Below are 19,317 nucleotides of genomic sequence, written 5' to 3'. Positions count from 1 at the left end.
TGAGGATGTTGGTTATTTTCCATGTTTCAGATCTGTACAACATAATAAATTTCAGCTTGGTTTTAAGTGCTTGGTTTTTCGCTTTGCAGATGTTTTTATTTAGGATGTTGAATGCTGTTCTTGCCTTTCTTATTCTGGCCTTGACATCGTCCTCTGTTCATCCACAGTCATTATGCTCCCAAGGTATGTAAAGCTGTCTACCTCCTCTAGTTGGTTATGATCTGTGATTATTAGTTCTTGTCATTGTTCTTGTTATTGATTCTTATGACTTTTGTTTTGGATGTGTTGATCTTAAGTTGTTCCTCCTAGTGTGTGTGATTTGTCCTGCATCTGTTAGTGTGTGCAAGTAGTGCAATATCATCAGTAAAATCAAGATGCTCTAGCTGTTCAGCTAGCCTCCAATGTATGACGGTTCTCCTGTTGTTAATTACTTGGTTCATGATCTAATTTATGCAGAGAAGGAAGAAAAAAGGCGAGAGCAAACATCCCTATTGCACGCCAGTCAGGACCTCGAAGGCCTGTCCTCCAGGTAAAGGATTACAGTATCATACTGTACCACATGGGACCAGACAGACAGAATCGTGTACAAGCTCTCTCGGCATGTCAAGCCCAACCAACTCCTGCTGAAAGCTGCAACCAGTACAACAGTGTGTCTATTGCAGTATTTCATACCAGCAACGTAAGACAGATTTAATGTATTCCTCTATGAATAACTTCAAAATGTCAAAGTCTTCATCTATCAGCTACAGTTCTTCTAACTCTTTGTTCTCAGTGGTTAAAGTTGATTATTTCACTTTGACTTTTTTACAGACACTATTTACTGGATGCAATTTGTCACACATTTGTTTGTTTGCATAACACTTTCAAGTGTTAAATATTTGTGAGGTGTGTCACACTCTTCTTCTGCAGTGGTTTTTATAACTTTGCTGTGGGGCCAAATGCCAATATTAATTATCTTTTAGCAGTATTAAAAAAAAAATCAGGTTTAGCATATTAGCGTTGGTTTTATTAAACATACTGTATACTGAGGCATCAGATACACATTTTATAATAAATGCATCAATGGGGAGATTATATTCAGTTGTTCAGAGGAAAGAGTAATTGAATTTGAAGACAATAATTTTATAGTTACTTTGTGACAAATGCATAATTTCTATTATACACCAAAATGTCTTTGTTGTGGCAGGCATGAAATATTATGTTTTTCATGTAACACGTTTGTTTGTGTCTTTTTTCTCCTGTGTATTATTTAGGTTACCACATTTTGTACTGTGAAATAAATATATGTGTACTTATAAAATAAATGCCCCCTGAAATAAACAAAAGTAAAACCTATTTATTTATTGAACTATACTGACTAATTTATATATATTTATATTTACATTTATTATATATGTATTTATTTATTTATTTCAGGATGTATTTCATAGGCATATGTATTAATTTAAGTATTCATTCATTCATTAATTCATTTAACATTGAATAAAACGGCATTACATACACTGTCTACAATATATTAACTATATATTTATTTATGATGATCTGTGTTTATCCATAGACTGTAATAGTGATTATCTAAAACAGCCTGAGTGTCTTCGGTAGGCGGAGGATGTTCCCGGATGTTACCGTTAACTACGTCATGTAAACAGGAAGACCGATAGAAGCGGCTAGTTCAACGTTCAACCCCTTCTTCTCGATAGAGGAGAGGCTAAAAACAACAACACACGAATGCTGCGTTGGTTATTAGAAAATACATCTCAACACTTGTTGGCTGTTCTAGCTTTTGTAACTGTTCTTTGTAAACTGCTCGGTATGAGTTTGCCTCCTGAGCTCGTTTGTTAGTAAACTTTTGCTACTCTGCTACGGTTTAGCTAAGGTTACGCGGTCTACAGTACAAATGGGTAAATAAAGGCTAACACTAACTTGTTGCATGTCGTCGTTATGGGAGACAAGGAGCTGAGTCTTATTGACAAAAATATAACAAGGTAACGTAAACTAATCACAGCTTTTTTGTGGCTTTGTTCGATAGAAACGTGTGCCTCGACTTGCATTGACGTTAAACGTTGAGTTCATTTCTTTTAAAATACTAAAAGGTAAAGTAGTATCAGCTAAATTCACTTAAGATACTAAATGTTAGCTACGTTACTCATTATGCAGCGGAATGGCCCCTGTCATACTTTTGCATGTTATGCTATATTATTGGATTATAACTAATGCATTAATGTGCATGAAACAGAATTGTAACGGGCTAAGCTAATGTTAACTGTTGTAAAAGTTTAAAGTAGTTTAAAATGAAGTGTGCAAGTAGCTAGCTAGTAGCTCAAAACTGTAACGTTAACGTTGCTTAAGTTTAATTGAGTTAAGATACTTGGTTACATTCCACCATTGATGAGAGGTCCTCCTCGCCCAATTCCCGAAAACCTAAAATGACATCTTAATATTGCTTGTTTTGACTGACTGTCCAAAACCCTAAAATATTCAGTTAACTATAACATGATTCAAGGAACAGCAGCAAATCCTCACAACTAAGAAGCTGGAAGCAGAGAGTGTTTGGCATCTTTGCTTCATTTTATTAATTAATTAAAAAAGTTGTCGATAATTATGCTGTCGATCTACTACTTCTAACTTTGGTTAAAGTGCTGTTCATAGTTCATGTCTACATTAAAGCCACAACCTGTGATGAGGGATCACACGTAGAACTTGCTTCATAAGGGGTCACAATCCCATAAGGTTAGGAACCACTGCTTTAAAATGTTCATCGCAAGGTTTTCGAACTGAAACGCCAGACAGTTAATCAGTAAAATTGACAAATATTTACTAGTTTGTAGTTTCATGTGAGGATAGGCTGTTTTTCTGTGTTTTTATATACAGTACATGTAAACTGAATATATTTTGGGTTGGGGGCTGTTGATCGGACAAAACAAGACATTGGAAGACCTTGAACTCTGATGGGCATTTTTCACACTTTTTGGGACCTTTCATAGACTAAAAAAAATCGATTAAACTGAAGAAAAAAAAATGGGTTGTTGCTGCAAATTTGAGAAAACATTTCATGCAGAGCAAATTGGTCAGCACGAAATCAAAGTTTTTTCTTCCATGGTGAATCTGTTGTTTTACCTTGTTGCTTTGTGTCTAGTTTGCTAGATGTCCCCCTGAGTCCCACTGTAACATCACTCAATCTGCACTGCAATCACATCCCAGGGATCGAGGGCCTGACCTCAGCTTGGCACCTGCGGCACTTAGACCTTTCCTCCAATTGCATTTCTAAGATTGAGGGTCTAAGTTCCCTCACTTCCCTAAGGACTTTAAATTTATCATGTAACTTAATCACCAAGGTTGAAGGTGAGTCCTTAGTCACCATATTACTCTGACGATAAATGTTTCAGCTTTGTTGGTGTTCTCCAAGTAATAATTCTTTATTACAGACCTTTTGAGCTGTAAAATCACTCAGTTATTATTGTCCCCTCCTTTTTAACTCAGGACTGAATGGCCTCGTGAACCTAACAAGATTAAACTTGTCCTACAATCAGATAAACAACCTCACTGGTGAGTTGAACACCAACTGAACAAACTTTTTTTCTACACTCATATAAAAACACTACCAAGTGATTGGTGTGTCAATGCTTTTGATTCCTTTTTTTTTTTTTTAGTTTTTTTTAATATTTAGAACATACAAATGAACAAGAACAAAAACCCTTTCCATAGGTCTATAGTCGATGATTTGGCTTTGTTAATCCTTGCTGTAGAGAGCTCAAGCATGACTATGTCCAGAAAATACGCCAACCACTGTTTTATACAAAGCGAGTGGGGGGGGCTATCATTTTCTTGGTTGTGGTTGAGCCAGCTAGCCAAACTTTCCTCTGTCTCCCAAGCAGGTGTAATTTAGAGTCGTCATTAAGTAACAAAACAATCGGGTCAGTAGGAATTAGATATCCTATCACATCAGATATTATTGATGTTGTTTTATTCCAGAACTCATTTACCTGTTCACACTCCCAGACCATGTGCAGGAAAGTTCCAGTTTGTTCAGGTTGGCAGAACGTGCAATAGGGAGTGAGAATGACTTTAGAGACGTATCTCTTCTGAGGAGTCCAATATGTCCTATGACATATGTTGAAGTGGATCTAATGCTTTTGATTCCTGATGTCCTCATTAGGCTTGTTGTATCTTCATGGCGCGGGATACAAGCTGAAGCACCTTAGTCTCCATAGCAACCACCTGAACAACATTGATCATCTCCTGCAGTGCCTGCTGGGATTGCAAAGTTTAAGAGAGGTCACCTTGAGCCAGTATGGCAGGGACAACCCTGTGTGTAGGTCACCAGGTAAGACATGAAAATGTTATACATATATATGAGTACAGTTGTAACTAGTACTTGGACAGATATATTACCTGTAAATACTGGCCTTTGACAGATATACTGTATCAGTACGTGTTACCTGATATACATACAGACTATATACACCCCAGTTTACCTCAGCGTACAACTAGCTTAATAAAACCCAGTCTAGTTTTCTGCTGCATGCTGAAAACCCCCCTTTTTAGACTGCAACTCAACACCCCATGCTAGCACTGCAAAGAAACACTGAACAAGCTCGTGGTTGTTTGTTTGGGAGGGATGTATTTACAATTTTCGAAGACATCTAGTTTTGATTACGTTTATTGTAAGTTGCTTTGGACAAAAGCATCTGCCCAGAGAAGGTAATATAATGTCTAAATAAAAAGCCCTGCATAAAACCTTACCTTTATGAAGGTGAGGTTGCTCAGTTTTTGTTGAAGACGTGTTGATTCAACTTCATGGTCCTATGGATCCTTGAGGCTTTATATTTTGCCATTCTGTCCACATTTCAATGAAGGTAGACTACACCTCTCAATTAAACAGCACCACAAACCACAGCCTGTGTAATTAACACTCTCTAACAGTTTCAGTTTCAACACTAAAACAATCATGACGGTAGGATTTTTTTTTAGGTATATTGAATAAAGTGACAACTGAGTATATAGGAAAGATTTTACTTGTTGGACATTTAAGTGTAATAATATACATCATCAGTATGTGCTATAAACGGGTGACTTCTTTCTTCTCTCTCTGTTGTTTTTGATGCATCTTTCAATAATCCAGAGGATAATTGCTAGATTTAGCGGCATAACTGACTCATAACTCTTCCCTGTGTTGTATGAATGAAAGCACAATGACAATCAGTGGTAGTTAAATGGACAGCCACTGCTAGGGATGACTGTGTCCTACTTGGCTCTCTTTACATATTATGTCTGTTTCTTTACATAATTGGATTGACTGCAGTTATTTGAATGTTAAAATATTTTCAGTGTTTTACTTTAAGTTATGGAGTCCACCAATTATCACATTATTCCTGCTCATGATTAATTCACAGCAGTAGCTGTTAAAAGCATGTGTTTTAATCCATGAGGGCAAACTCAATGCAATCTTACAACCTTTGCTGTCAATATGCGTAGGTACACATATATTAGCAGTGCCTTGGTTCTCATTAAGTGAGTCGCATCAATAGTGCATAAGGATAGCACACACTGAAGAGAGGGAATTCATTTAGATATAAATTATTTAATTTCGGGCAACATAAACACCATAACACCTGATGTTTTAGCCAAGCAATATACTACTAATGAGACAATACTGAATAATGGCATTCATGGATGGTCTTGCAACTCTAGCCTTGTCAGGTTTTATGTGTGTCTGTCCTGCTGCAGGTTACAGGGAAATTGTTATTCAGTCGTTGCCACAGATATCTGCTCTGGATGGTCTGGACCGGCTGGGAAATCCATCACAGCTAGGTCTAGGGAGTCCATGTGATATCCCCGGTCTGGAGGACTACGTGGACCTCCTGCTGTCCTCGGATACCAGTCACAATGAAGCGGTAATTTTTGATCCCATACTACCATTAGCAGCCTTATATTTATACCATTATATTTCATTATATTGACCCTATTCCAGTTAAATTGCTTCCTAATTAAACATTTATTTAACCAGGAAGCCTCTTATATGTGTGTGTGTGTATGTGTGTGTGTATATATATATATATATATATATATATATATATATATATATATATATATATATATATATATATATATATATATATATATATATATATAGTTTTGCAAGAGACATGTCAACACATAGTCACAGAAGAACACACACAATTAATTTGCAACATTCATATATATCTCACTTTCCCAGAAAATGGTTTGGGAGATTTAATTAACTAGATCATCTTGCTGTGAAGTGATAGTGATGAACTAATTGATCCACTGTGTCACCCTGTAGCCCAAATTGTAAAAAGCAGATCCCCAGTAGTCACTATAAATTACTTTATATACTCATTGCACCAGATGGCAACATTTCTTTCTTTTAAGCAAAACCACAACACATGTAACACACCCAAATGGAAAAAAGTAGCACATTTAAGTTTCCATTGCAGGTAAGAGAGGATGTCACTCTCACTACACCCCGCATCGATGAGGTGCTGACCCAGTTTCGTCAGCGGATTGCCTCCGAAGCAATCACAGATCCAGTTGCACATATTCGCTCTACGGTGTCCGATCCAGCAGACCCAGTTAATGAACAACGCATCAGGAAACTGGAGCACCAGGTGTCCCAGCTTATCCAGAAGGTGCTTATTTCACACTGCTGAAAGCCATCAATTCATGATTAGGAAGTATTTGTACGAGGTATACAGCAGGCGAAGAGCTCAACATATTGATGGGTTATATTTAGATAAAAAACAGTCATAGTTAGCCTTTATAGCTAATGGTCCTTTTTTTTACAAAATAGGTTATGAATCACATAAAATATTAGAAACTGGAGTATTTCAGCATTTTCAGATTTAAGAGAACATTTGTCTCTAAAGATGCCTGTTGATGATGCTTAAATAAATAAAGTTTAGATTAAGTATTCATGTTATCTGGGCAGCATCCCAGCTTTGATACCACATGTATTATTTCTTTAACTTAAGTGTGAAGTCCTTTTTATTTGAATTAGATTTACAAGTGTTCCATTTCATGTTTCTGCTATGCCTATCAAACATACCCTATGTTTTATTCATTTATTATTTAGTTTGCATTCATCCAAACATGTAGACTGTTTTTATTTTTTTTCCCGCCACATATCAGTATTTCTGCAATATGTACCCAGGCCCCTGCAGTTGACAAATCCAGTAGCTCTACTCATTCTGGGGTCCCAGTACAGAAAGCCAAGAGGGACACAGATCGCACGTCAGAGAGCGAGTGTGACAGCGGGAAGGAAAACAGGAGGCGCACGGGGATCCCCAAACACCGTAACAGCATAACGCAGAGGACGACCCCCAAGGGAACCAGGGGCCGGAGATCAGACAGGTGAACAACAAAAAAATGTTTAGTTGTCATGTTAACTGCTCTGTAATGAAAATAATTTGTTTTCCCCTCAAGTTTACATGTGAACTCCCTGATTTTGTTATACAAGTTAACTGTCACCCACACAAATCCCAAATTCCTCTGAACTCTCTGTTAATGTTTTAACTCAACTGTGCAAAGATATTTTAAGCGCTGTTGGACCCTAACAAAATCAGGCACTGTACCTTTTGAGTAAAGATAATCAAATTCATACACACGTTGCTGACACAGAAGTGTTTATGATGGTGTAATTGACAAAGTCTGCATTCATAATAATCAAACACAATACGCAGCAACGGATATTTCCATTTTGTTCAGCATGCATCAACCAAATATCAGCTTTCTTGATGATTAAGGAAATCCTTTTACCTCTCAGCTGGAAGGCGATGATACATTTTCTTCTCTGAGCGATGTGGTAAACTTTACTCCTCTCCGTTACAAATTACAACTGTCATCTCACTCCCATGATTAATGGCCGAGCTTCTGTGATTTACCTATTTATCTTGCTTCATCAGCCACTGATGACATGTACTGGATTCAGTATCCAGTATTAACTTAAGTAAGCTTCCAACTGTCCTCATCAAAGGATTTTAAAATATTAGCTCCAAATTGAATTCAAAGTTGTTCAAACTTTGCCTACCTATAAAAGTGAGCAAGTCGTCAGCTTTGACCTTTTATTGAGCCAAAGATTTGCCTGAGGGATTTCTATAATCCATTTTACAGCTGGTTCAATACCTTTTTGATTTGTTTTATGTGCAGTGATCAGGAGAATCCTAAACAGCGGAGTTCAAAGTCTGCTGAGGGGCCCAGGAGGAAGTCTGGCGCTGCAGGGGGTAAAGACTTAAGAAGAGGACCTGTGACAGTTGCTAAGGCCTCAGGCGACGTGAAAAACAAGTCCACTGAGGAGGAGGAAACCTACAGGGTACGAAATATGCCTCTGTACAAGAGGGGAGTACACATCCTCTGGGTGTTTGTACTCATATTTCTGTGAAAATACTTTTGTAGGTATTGTTTTTATTTTACCCAAAACCATTACACACCAACATGCACATACAGGATCAGAATAATAGATACCACTTGTAAAAGTAACCACAAAACAAAGACAATAACAAAACAAAATAAAATTAACATTTTTCATTATACATTTTGAGATAACTCTAGTCAATGATCTAATAAATGATACATTATTTTAAATTTAGTCACAAACCATCATATATAACACAACACTGAGGAGTCTACAATCTGGACACCTGGGGGTCCCTGAACCCCACTTTGGGAACCACTGTTAGACTAATGGTTGCATATACATATGAACACTCGTTAAGAGTATACATACATAGAAATAGCATATTTTCCATTCCCATGTAATATACTAGCCACCATTTTTCCTGTTGTTATATTCAAACTCCAACCTTCACCATGGCTAAGCGTGTCCCTCCCACGCTCAAAAGATATTCTTTGTTCCATGCATTCTACTTCCTTGTCAAAACCTGGTGCCTACATTACCCGCAATGCAATGATTTGTGTGTGTTATGCTAGTAACGGCTAAATAAGCCTCGTGCGGCTAGCCTAAAGCAGAGATAAGGAGCGGGCAACAGAAGTCTAGCAAGCTCACTTCTTTCTAACTCCACACCCCAGATGTCTCTCATTTATAAACATATACATATAAATAGTCTTCAGCCCCAATCCATGCTAACTCAGGTGACTTTATCAGATTTCATGACACTCTTCCTGGAGCCACAAAAGGCTTTATATAACTTTGTTTGACATATGCAGTAACAGTTCAAAAGACCTGTAAACACACTTTGGTGTGTAAAATCAGTGGAGCGCTCCTTTATTCTTATAATATTCTTTACAGGAACTCACTGATACTTCAAAAAACATTCAATGTTGTTTAATTGTTCATCCCTTAGTATTTGTGTTTTTGTCTATGTGCATGTGTCAGACTATTGTGGAAGAGCGTGACCAGGAAAGGGAGAGGCGTTGGAAGGCTGAGCAGGTTGTGAGGAAACTAACAGAGGATCTAAAGTGCCTGCAGACGAAGGTCAGTGAGGAAAAAGACCTGCAAAGCATGGCCCTGCACACCACCGACAGGTAAGAGGAAAACTGGTTGGACACACACATGCACATGTATGCACACAAATGTTCACATCGGTGCAGTAGCTCTAAAGCAGACGTCATGATGAAAAGGCATAATTGAACTGGTCTCTGTGGATTTCAGTTGTCAACTGCATAATGGATTCTCATCTATTTCAGCCCTCTTCATCTTTTGTATTGGCTCTCCTGAGACCAGCGCCTGCTGCCTGTCTCATTCTTAAACAATGAGTATCTATCCCACCATTAAAAATTCCTCACTATCATTGTCCCGTAGCATCTAGTGAAATCAAGCACACATTTTGGTTCCATTTTTCCAAAAGCTTAAAGTATGCCAGCCGTTTTCTGCAATAATAAAGCTATTTAGTATAAAGATCATTAACCTGCGCACCCATCATGCTTACTGTATATACCTTATATTTAAATTCCAGAGTGTATAGTTATCTATAATTAAATATTCCTATATGGAACCATTTGGCTGTAACACTGCACAGATACAGCCATGTGTGTTTTGTGCACTGTTCTTGCTTGCATCACACCCTGCTTAGATAAATCTGCATTATGGTTGTAATTAGCAGCCTCGTGACAAGCATATGTCAGATGTATTACATGAATCAATCTTAACTGTCACTTTCTAATGACACTGAACACCGCTGCTACTGTTGACTCCCTCGCTCATCAGGAGACAGATTACAGTGAAATGACTCATCATGGCTAATTTAAAGAGGGAGCCATTGCAGGTGGTTGTTCAGTTTTTCTTAGTTTTACAATGTGTCCTGAATTCTTCAAGCTTTTTCTTTAAATTTATTTTTTTTGTCACCAGACTGCCTTTTTGTATAATGTTTTTTTTTTTTACTGCCATTTCCACTATATTTCTAAGATTTTGACTATGTCGTAACGTAACGATTTCTTCAATTTCACGGGCTCACGGCTATCACATTTTTAACAGTGGGAGATAAAACACCATTGCAGTCATTCAGGGTAATACTCCTGCTGCTCTTATCATGTTTTCTCCCCATGCAGAATGAAAGAGCTGTTGCTAAAGGAGCGATCAGGGCGCTCTGAACTGCAGACTCGTGTTGAGGAGCTGGAAGGGAGGTGTCAGTCCCTAACCCAGCAGCTGGAGCAGGCCCGCAGCGGTGAAGAGCAACACAAGACTGCACTGCGCAGACTGGAGGAAAGCATCTCCCATGGAGAGACACTCAGGGCTCGCCAGCAGGCTGAGGAGGTGCAATAGTTGGTTTAGTATACCTGAGAACGCTTGTATCGCCATTTTGATACAGTTGCATTTAGTCAGGAAATCAAAGCAAGTTTATTTAGAGTCATACACATATGAAAATATCATGCTGTTTCTGTTACCTACCACTGAACATGTTAACCCCCTATGTCACTATCATTTTTGATAACCAGTGTAGTAGTTTAGTGAGCTCTCCTGCAGAGTGAATAAATGCAGCCAGATGAAAGGCTTCAGCAGAGATGGGTCATTCAGCTCTCATGGTATGTATTAAAACATGGTATAAGACACGTGCTGACCTTCCTCAGATGAAGCGGCACCAGGAGCTGGAGAACAAGGCAGCAGCTCTGAAGAGAGAGGCAGACATCCAGAGAGCATCAGTGTGTCAGCACAAAGACAAACTGCAGCAGCTGCATGAACTGCTGGCATCCAGGGAACAAGAGCACAGGTACACCTGGAAGATTTTATTTTGAATCACTGAAAGATGTGTTGCTTAATATCAACTTTACCCCCTTTTTAAAAACTGATATTTTCTCAATTAACTTTGAACCTGTGATTGATAGGCTCCTACATGTACAGTATATGATTGAATAGTTTTGGTTATTTCACATGAGATGTTTCTGTATTTTGTTTTTGCCTTTGATCTGACTGGTTTTAAAGAAATCACAAATCTGATCAAACCACAGCTACATAGTTCTGATGAAGCAGATTAGTTGAGTTGTTAAATGTTTTACTCTTGAGAAATAATACGCAAGGATGTTTATTTTCTAAACTTAGCTACTTATGTGGTCATGAGTACCCAATGTTATAGAGAAATAAAATAAGGATAAGATCACTAGCTTCAGGTTTGTCATAACAAACAATAGCCGGGTGACCATACGAACATTGACGTTTTTTTGCTTGCTGTAATAATTCATCCAGTATATTTAAAGCGGAAGTGAAGCGGAGCTATTTTCATTTTGGCGCACATGTTATCCAATCCGTCAGTTCATACCAGCTGCGATCAGGAGTGGGGCTGCGGCTCCGGCCCGCGCTGCAGTCTACTCTTTTTCTTCAAGCTAATGTGTCAAGTTGGGTAGGTAATCAAACACAGGAAGGCTGCAGCTCAGCCAGATACAAAATAAAATAAAAAAAAATGTATGGTGATTTTGGCTGTCTTGACTTCTCAGCTGTGACTAGAGCGAGACGCGATCAGGCACAGAGAGAGAGAGAGAGAGAGAGAGATATACACACACACACACACACACACACACACACACACACACAGAGTTTGGAGTGGCCTGGCTGGAGGTGGAAGGGTTTGTTGGACCAAAAACACGAGGAGCATGAGAGATAGAGAGAGAGCCGTGCTGTAGAGTGGAGAGGAACAGGATCGCTTTGTGACCGGCGCGGAGAAATGCACGTCTGGTGTGAATAGCCAGGATTCACACACACGTTTCACATGCGGTGTGTTCCTGGTGTTACAGCAGCAAACGGCATAGTGCAGTAACAAAAGAAATGCAACATATAATAAATAAACAGCAAAAAGCTAAATATAATAACTAGACACACTGACCGGTTGACCATCCTTGTTTGTATTTTTTTTAAATAGAAAACAGCTGGAATTGCGGTTGCAGCCTGGCGGGGCAGATTTCCGTGAGGCAGTGGCGAAAGAAGTTGTATCGGTGGAACAGAGACACAGCCACAGGGAGGTGGAGCTGCAGGATAAACTGGCAGAGGGCAGGAAACAGTACGCTGCTCTGGAGGACGAGTTCCGCATGGCGCTAACCATCGAGGCTGCTCGCTTCTCTGAGGTCTGCTAATAGATGGACGCATGCCATACAGATGGCCTGTAATCAAGTGAAGTGTTTGATTACAGTGTCTGAAATTTGACTCTCCAATCTCTGGACTGTCCATCTGATAAATTATTACTGTCCAGTAAAAAGTGAAATGATTGAACTGGAATTGATCCCAATCTAGATAGACTTGGAGGATTTTTTCCCAGCCTGATGGTGAAAGCGGAGATTGAATTAGGGTCATCTGACTCTGGACACAGTCTGTGATTGCCCCAGGAAGAAAGCTATACAAAAGGATTGGATTTGAATCAGTCTGCACTTTCTCATTATGGTTACAGATTTCATTCATGCATTCTGCACAAAATGTAATCTAGTCTTGATTGCTACCACTCGCACAATTTACTACAATTTTTCTACTACAACCTTTGACTGGAATGAGATACAGATTGCTAGCCAAACGTTCTCTCGTGGAAACCTTTAAAAAAAATTTTAAGCTTTCTTTACATCCGTAACTTCACCTTTTCTGTCAGAATTTGACAGCGATGATAAAATTGTTGAGTCAGATAATGCTTGAATCGAAGTGCTTCACTCTGTTCAACTCTCATTCATATTCAGTCCCACATCCTCACTCTGCTTCTTTAGGTAAAGGAGGCTTGTGATCAGATGACTGCAGAGCTGTGGACGCTCAAGGAGACCCTCGGCCAGTCCCAGCAGAGGGAGAAGAAATCAGCCTCCCTGGTGCAGGAGCTCACAGCCATGGTCAAAGAACAGAAGAACCGCATCACTGATCTCATCAAAGCCAAGAGAGACGCTGTCACTGATCTGAAGGTACAGCAATAAAGTAAAAGAGTGAGATCTGAATAAATTAATAAGAATAAATTGTCTGATCAGGTTTGAAAAAAAAACACATTATGTATAAGATACAATGACTGATGACCAGTTCTGGGCATCAGTCATTGCCTTTGGGAGACTTTAAAACATCATGAATACTGAATGGTCCAGCTGTCAGCCACGACACAGATGACCGTTAATCATTAATAGTGTCTCTCTGTCTTTCCCTCTGCCAGAGCCGTCTGCATTCCTTGGAAGCAGAGGTGGAGCAGGACCGGCGTCTTAGCCTGCAGCTCGAATTGCTCAAGAAAGACAAGGCGCGAATGTTGTCTCAGCTCACAGCTCAGGAGTCGGTGATCGACGGCCTCAGGGCAGAGAGGAGGATCTGGGGCCAGGAGCTCGCTCAGCAAGGTGGGAAATGTCACAGTGACAACAAGTTTTAGTTGTTTATTATCAACCACTAGTATATTTCTTCCCTTGAGTCCAATTTATCATATTGGCCATGGGCAGAGCGAGTCCCTCCTAAATGTAAATGTGTACTTTAGAGTCCAAATTAAGGAGACATTAGCTGTTTGGCTTATTCCTGTATGTGCTGATGTTTTATTTACAGTTTTTCTCAATTGCTTAAACACAATTTCTGAAACCTTGCTCCATTTTCTGAAAACATTAAACACAAAACCTCATCTTCAAGCACTATTTACCAAACCTCTGACTCCTCTCGCAAAATGAAACTTTCGCCTCAAAACCTGTTTTACCTGTGTTCAAAATCAAACACTGCTCTCAAATCATAAACAAAGTGATCAAAATGATATACACTATCAGGCAGTCAGTAAACAATACACGAAAAAATAGAAAACACATTGTTCAAAACATATAGTTCTCAGGGAGAAGTACATTTTTAATCTCAAAACAAATTTCATATTTTTCCGTCACTGTCTTTTGATGAACGAAACATGTTCTATCATAGTAGCTCAAAATTGATCAGAAATTACCACTCTGCTTTGCTCTTAGCAAGTTTTGTTCTTCCTTCTCCTTGTACCCCTATTTCTACAGTACTGTACCCTACATCTCACAAACCTGTCCTTTGTCTCTCCTGATACTGTAATTCTTGTTCTTTGTTGATATGAACCTACAACCAGTCAATCTATTGAGCAGTCAGTACCGTTAACAAATGGAAAGCACAATGTCCAGGGCCATACAATTTGTTCATTGTACAGTATACAGCCTACAATGCACTGTACTACAGTATACAATACTAAAAGGGACAAATATCAAAGGAGTAAACATGTGATCAATGTGCTGCTTCTTGTCTTTGGGCTGGGTCAAGCCAGAGCACTTCGTCGACATCACAAGAGGCTTCTTCCCCCGTTGCTGTCTGAACTGGCTTATACTGGTTGTGTCACATCATTTGAAACAAGTGAAATCAACTTTGAGTGGTTGTCTTCAATCAATGACATGTGTTCTCTAGTTGTATTTGATTGTTGCCACTTGTGTTTAGCAGTATGGATGACATGTGCATTAGAGTACAGAATGTGTTTCAAGAATGAGAATGTGTTTAGAGTTTTGTTGCAAAGTCTAAGTGAGATCTGCACATTGTGTTTTACCATGTGAAATGGTTTAAGGTATTGACAACAGACTGCACGATTAGCTAAATGAGTGCAGGCAACTGAGAACTTTGTTCAGCCAATGGGTTTTAGTGTTTCAGCAATTGAGAAAAACTGTAACCCGTATCAAGTAAAGCCTGCCATCTAGTGGTTATTTGGGAGAAACGCCTTCTTACACACTTCAGGCAAGTTAATTGTACATTGTAAAAATGCTTTGTATAAGGCAGTAAATGCACCAAAAAAAAGGAATCACACTGATAAAATTAGACAAAAGAATAATAGACCTTAAAGTAGTAAAGTTTAACATTAAGTGCTGCTATCATTAGAGACAAGATCCAATTTACAATTCAATGTTTTTCTCTTTACTAGGAGCGTCCTTGGCTCAGGATCGTGGACGTCTGGAGGCCAGGATAGAAGTGTTGGGCAATGAGCTGGAGACTCAGAAGAAACAGAACGACAGGGACAACGATTCCCTAAAAATCAAAACCAAAATCATTGATGACCAGACAGAGACCATCCGTAAACTCAAAGAGGTAGTGGGATATTTTGATTATTGAAGTCAGTGTGTTTAAAAAACAAAACTACATAAGAGCCCATCATACCAGAACCTGCCACTACTTCAAAGTTTAGTTTGTGCATATTACCACGAGCATTGTATATATGTAGTTTGTTTTTATATATATATATATATATATATAAATATCTCTCTCTCTCTCTCTCTCTCTCTCTTTCTCTCTCTCTATCTTATTCTGTTTTTAATCTAGACAAACTAAAGCCATTTCACTTTCTCCTCTGCCTCCCTGCTGTCTAGGCCCTGCAGGAGCGCGATGATCAGATCCGTAGGCTGCGCGAGGAGGCGGTTCAGGCTCAGAAGAGGTTTCAGCAGCAGCTGGAGGAGGAAACCGCTCGGCAGGCTGAGCTGAGGGAGCGGCTGGATCATCTGACCCTGCGCAAGGAGGAACTGAAACAGCAGCTGGAGGACAAGGAGACAGAGTTTGAGGAGATCAAAAGAGTTTACAGGCAAGCATTCTATCACAAACACACATCGACATACTAGATATAATGTATATAAACACAGGAAAAAATAGACCTATTACGTACTGTTTTCAGGTTCATACTTGTATTTTGTGTTTCTACTAGGACATTAATAAATAGTGTAGTTTAGTAGTCATCAACTACTCCCCAAAAGTTGAAGAATAGTCGAATATTCGAAAGGTTCTCTACTTGTAATGTGTGTGTAAAAACAATGTTGCAAAAACAATGCAACTGATCTCAGCTGGTATTCCGTCATATATATATATATATATATATATAAACACACACACACACACACTCACTCTCTACCGGTCAAAAGTTTGGGGTCACTTAGAAATTTCCACCCCATTACAGACAGAATACCAGCTGAGATCAGTTGCATTGTTTTTTAACCAGGGCAGCAGTTTTCAGATTACATTTTGTGCTTACATAAAAGCATACGCAAAAGGGTTCTCCAATGTTTTCTCAGTTAGCCTTTTAAAATATCAGATTAGTAAACAGAATGTGCCTTTGGAACATTGGATGGCTGGTTGCTGATAATGGGCAATGTAGATATTGCATTAAAGATCAGCCACTTCTTTCTACAACAGTGGAGAACCCTTTTGCAATTATGTAAACACATAATGTAATCTGAAAACTGCTGCCCTGGTTAAAAAAACAATGCAACTGATCTCAGCTGGTATTCTGTCTGTAATGGAGTGGAATGGAAATTTCTAAATGACCCCAAACTTTTGACCGGTAGTGTATATATCGCTGCACCGATCAGTAGTTTTAATGGTTGAATATTACAATAGTCAACTATACTGTGAGACCCTAGTTCTACTAGAACATGTTTACATGCTTAATGTTAAAAAAAAAACACTTTTTGTCAAACTGCCCATGGCTGCTGCACCTTTATTCATGCAGATGACCATATATAGAAAACCGGCTTGATATGATGTAATTCCGAGCCGAGTGATCAATAGATATGACAGAAAATATGGAAAAGCATAAAAGGTCTCCTTTAATAGGAATAACTGATGTTGTCATACTGTTTAGAGTACAGATCTCTACAGCTGATGGCCTTTACATCAGTTTCTCCACTATCATTATATTGTGTTTTTTTCTATTTCTCCATATCTATTTTTTCTACTAGTGATTCCAGTAAGAAGTGGCAGGCAAAGGCAGACCTGCTCACTCGGCTGGAGAACCAGGTGAAGCGCATGAAGGAGAACTTTGATTCCAAGGAACACTTGCTGCTGGAAGAAAGAGATAAAGCAACAGAAGCACACAAGTATGATACAACATCACATAAGAGCAAAAATGTGTCAGTGAACATTCTTCAGAAATCAGCTGTTTTTGTTACGTTTTGGGCCTGTGTGTAGTTATCAAGTTACAGGTCTTATTTTCCATAAAACAGATATAGTAGCTGTATTTGCTTGTTTTCAATTAAGTGCATATTTAAAATAACTTGTTTTCACAGAGTAGGCACGGTTTTGTAGATGCTGTGATTATCCTGCATAGAATCAGTCACGAAAGAAGAAGAAACTCTATATTTCCATATCTACCACAATGTGCACACGTTTGTCCAATCATTGTGCACCTGCTGGGAACAGGTGAGGGCAGCTCTGCAGCTTTCTTTAATCCTGGAGCAGAGGGAAGTCATTTTCTATGTCAAGAAAGCTGATGAAATGCTTTTCCTCCAAAGCCTAAAAGGAAGATACAGTCTTACTCTGAAATGTTTTGGGCAGAAATGACTATTGGTTCAATACATGGCTCTTCTATCTCTTCTTCTTTTAAATACAAAAGCTAGGCAACTCTGAAGACTCATAATTGCAATATATTATGAAGTTTGGGGTCAAATCATAATCAGGGTATTAGTGCCTTGAGACAGTGGCAGGTGAGTGACATCATTTTTAATCAAATATTAGTTTGTCACATTGGTGTAATTATTTTTTTTATTCTTTTTTTTCTTATTTACAAGCCAGCATTTGAATGCCTTAACTGTTACAGTAAGAATTATGGCCAATGAGTCACTGTTGAATGTTTATAATTTTCAAAATAAATGAAAAAAGTTATTTTTGTTTTGTTGTCCCTGTTGTATCGAAAATATACCGAACTGTGATCCCAAAACTGAGCTACATACTGAACCGTGAATTGTTTTGCACAGTTACACCCCTAATCTCAGTGCTTCTTTTCTGGGGCCGTCCACCCTAAAAAATGCTTATTTTACCCGAAGCAGTTAGCACAACATCCCCCAAGTGCCTTATGTAACATTATTTTTCATTTGTTGTCGTCTGTCTTGCAGAGCTGCAGTAGAGAAGTTACACTGTGTGGATGATGCATTTCGTCGTCAGCTAGAGTCTGGCCAGGCTGCCCATCAAACTGAGCTGCTTCGACTGGCGAATGAGAAGCAGAAACAGATTGAACAAGCCAATCAGAAGGTAAAATATAGACACTAGGATAGTTTTTCTCTAAGTTGGAAGGCAAGAACAGGTGCTTTGTGCCAGTGTGTTCATATGTGATAATTATAAACAAAAGCCAAGTCTAGCCCCTTAACTCTGATGTCAATTAAGGATAAATCAGTGTGTGGTACATATAATCAAGGGTTCTTATTAAAATAGTCTTAATATTTGATATTGTACAGTAGTGTTTTACCTGCTTCATCATGCTCAGAAGGTGTTTTCTGATTGTGTGTGTGTGTGTGTGTGTGTGTGTGTGTGTGTGTGTGTGTGTGTGTGTGTGTGTGTGTGTGTGTGTGTGTGTGTGTGTGTGTGTGTGCGCTCCTCAGGTATTTGAAGTGGAGGAGGAGATGCGACAGCTCCTGGAGGAGACGGAAACTAACAAGAGAATCATGGAGGAGAAAATGAAACGCCTCACAAGTGTACTAAAAGACTTTTAAGTTTTAACACATGGTTATAAGATGTTTGCAGCTATGGCAACGTATGAATTTAAATATTAGAGGAACATTTTATTTTTTTTAAATGAATCCATTGACTAGTTATTTTTTATAGATGTTTTATGTTAAGTTATTGTTGTATTTTAGTGTATCATGATTTATATAATAAATTCTCTCTTCTCTTCTATTTGTCTTTTCTTTAAATTATACATACCAAACTTAAAATCCAAGATGAGAATGCAGGGTTCAGTGGTAAATAATAATAATAATACAACTTTATTTTTATACAGCATATTTCATCCAACAATGTGTGATACATATGAAACAAAAAAACACATAAAAAGGCAGATTCCAGAAAAACGGTTTAAAACAAGAAATGTATGAAATGATTAGTTTTTTAGATAGCTGTATGAGGTGTCTATTGTGTCATTTACGAAGAAACTAAATTGTGAACACTTG

The 19,317-nt window shown here is 38.6% G+C and overlaps 1 protein-coding gene across 3 annotated transcripts; it reads left to right on the top strand.

Moving 5' to 3' along the window:
- The first annotated feature begins 1,659 nt into the window (after positions 1 to 1,659).
- On the top strand, positions 1,660 to 19,043 carry lrrcc1 (leucine rich repeat and coiled-coil centrosomal protein 1). Of its 3 annotated transcripts, none has more exons than XM_078264197.1 (19): positions 1,660 to 1,985; positions 3,137 to 3,342; positions 3,481 to 3,546; positions 4,157 to 4,324; positions 5,728 to 5,894; positions 6,459 to 6,650; positions 7,172 to 7,371; positions 8,167 to 8,329; positions 9,353 to 9,501; positions 10,525 to 10,729; positions 11,044 to 11,183; positions 12,327 to 12,528; positions 13,153 to 13,338; positions 13,578 to 13,752; positions 15,315 to 15,478; positions 15,757 to 15,965; positions 17,116 to 17,253; positions 18,268 to 18,403; positions 18,751 to 19,043. In XM_078264197.1, the coding sequence occupies exons 1-19, from the start codon at positions 1,942 to 1,944 to the stop codon at positions 18,859 to 18,861; spliced, it is 3,021 nt and encodes a 1,006-aa protein (XP_078120323.1). In that variant the 5' UTR covers positions 1,660 to 1,941; the 3' UTR covers positions 18,862 to 19,043. The 3 variants fall into 3 exon arrangements, with proteins under 3 accessions (XP_078120323.1, XP_078120322.1, XP_078120324.1); XM_078264196.1 differs by having other exon boundaries at positions 5,701 to 5,894; XM_078264198.1 differs by lacking the exons at positions 1,660 to 1,985; positions 3,137 to 3,342; positions 3,481 to 3,546 and having other exon boundaries at positions 4,190 to 4,324; positions 5,751 to 5,894.
- The last annotated feature ends 274 nt before the right edge of the window (positions 19,044 to 19,317 follow it).

This window comes from Sander vitreus, chromosome 12 (assembly GCF_031162955.1).
Source record: "Sander vitreus isolate 19-12246 chromosome 12, sanVit1, whole genome shotgun sequence".
NCBI classification, from domain to species: domain Eukaryota; kingdom Metazoa; phylum Chordata; class Actinopteri; order Perciformes; family Percidae; genus Sander; species Sander vitreus.
Note: the sequence above shows the minus strand (reverse complement) of the source record. Positions and strands in the feature narration are given on the sequence as shown.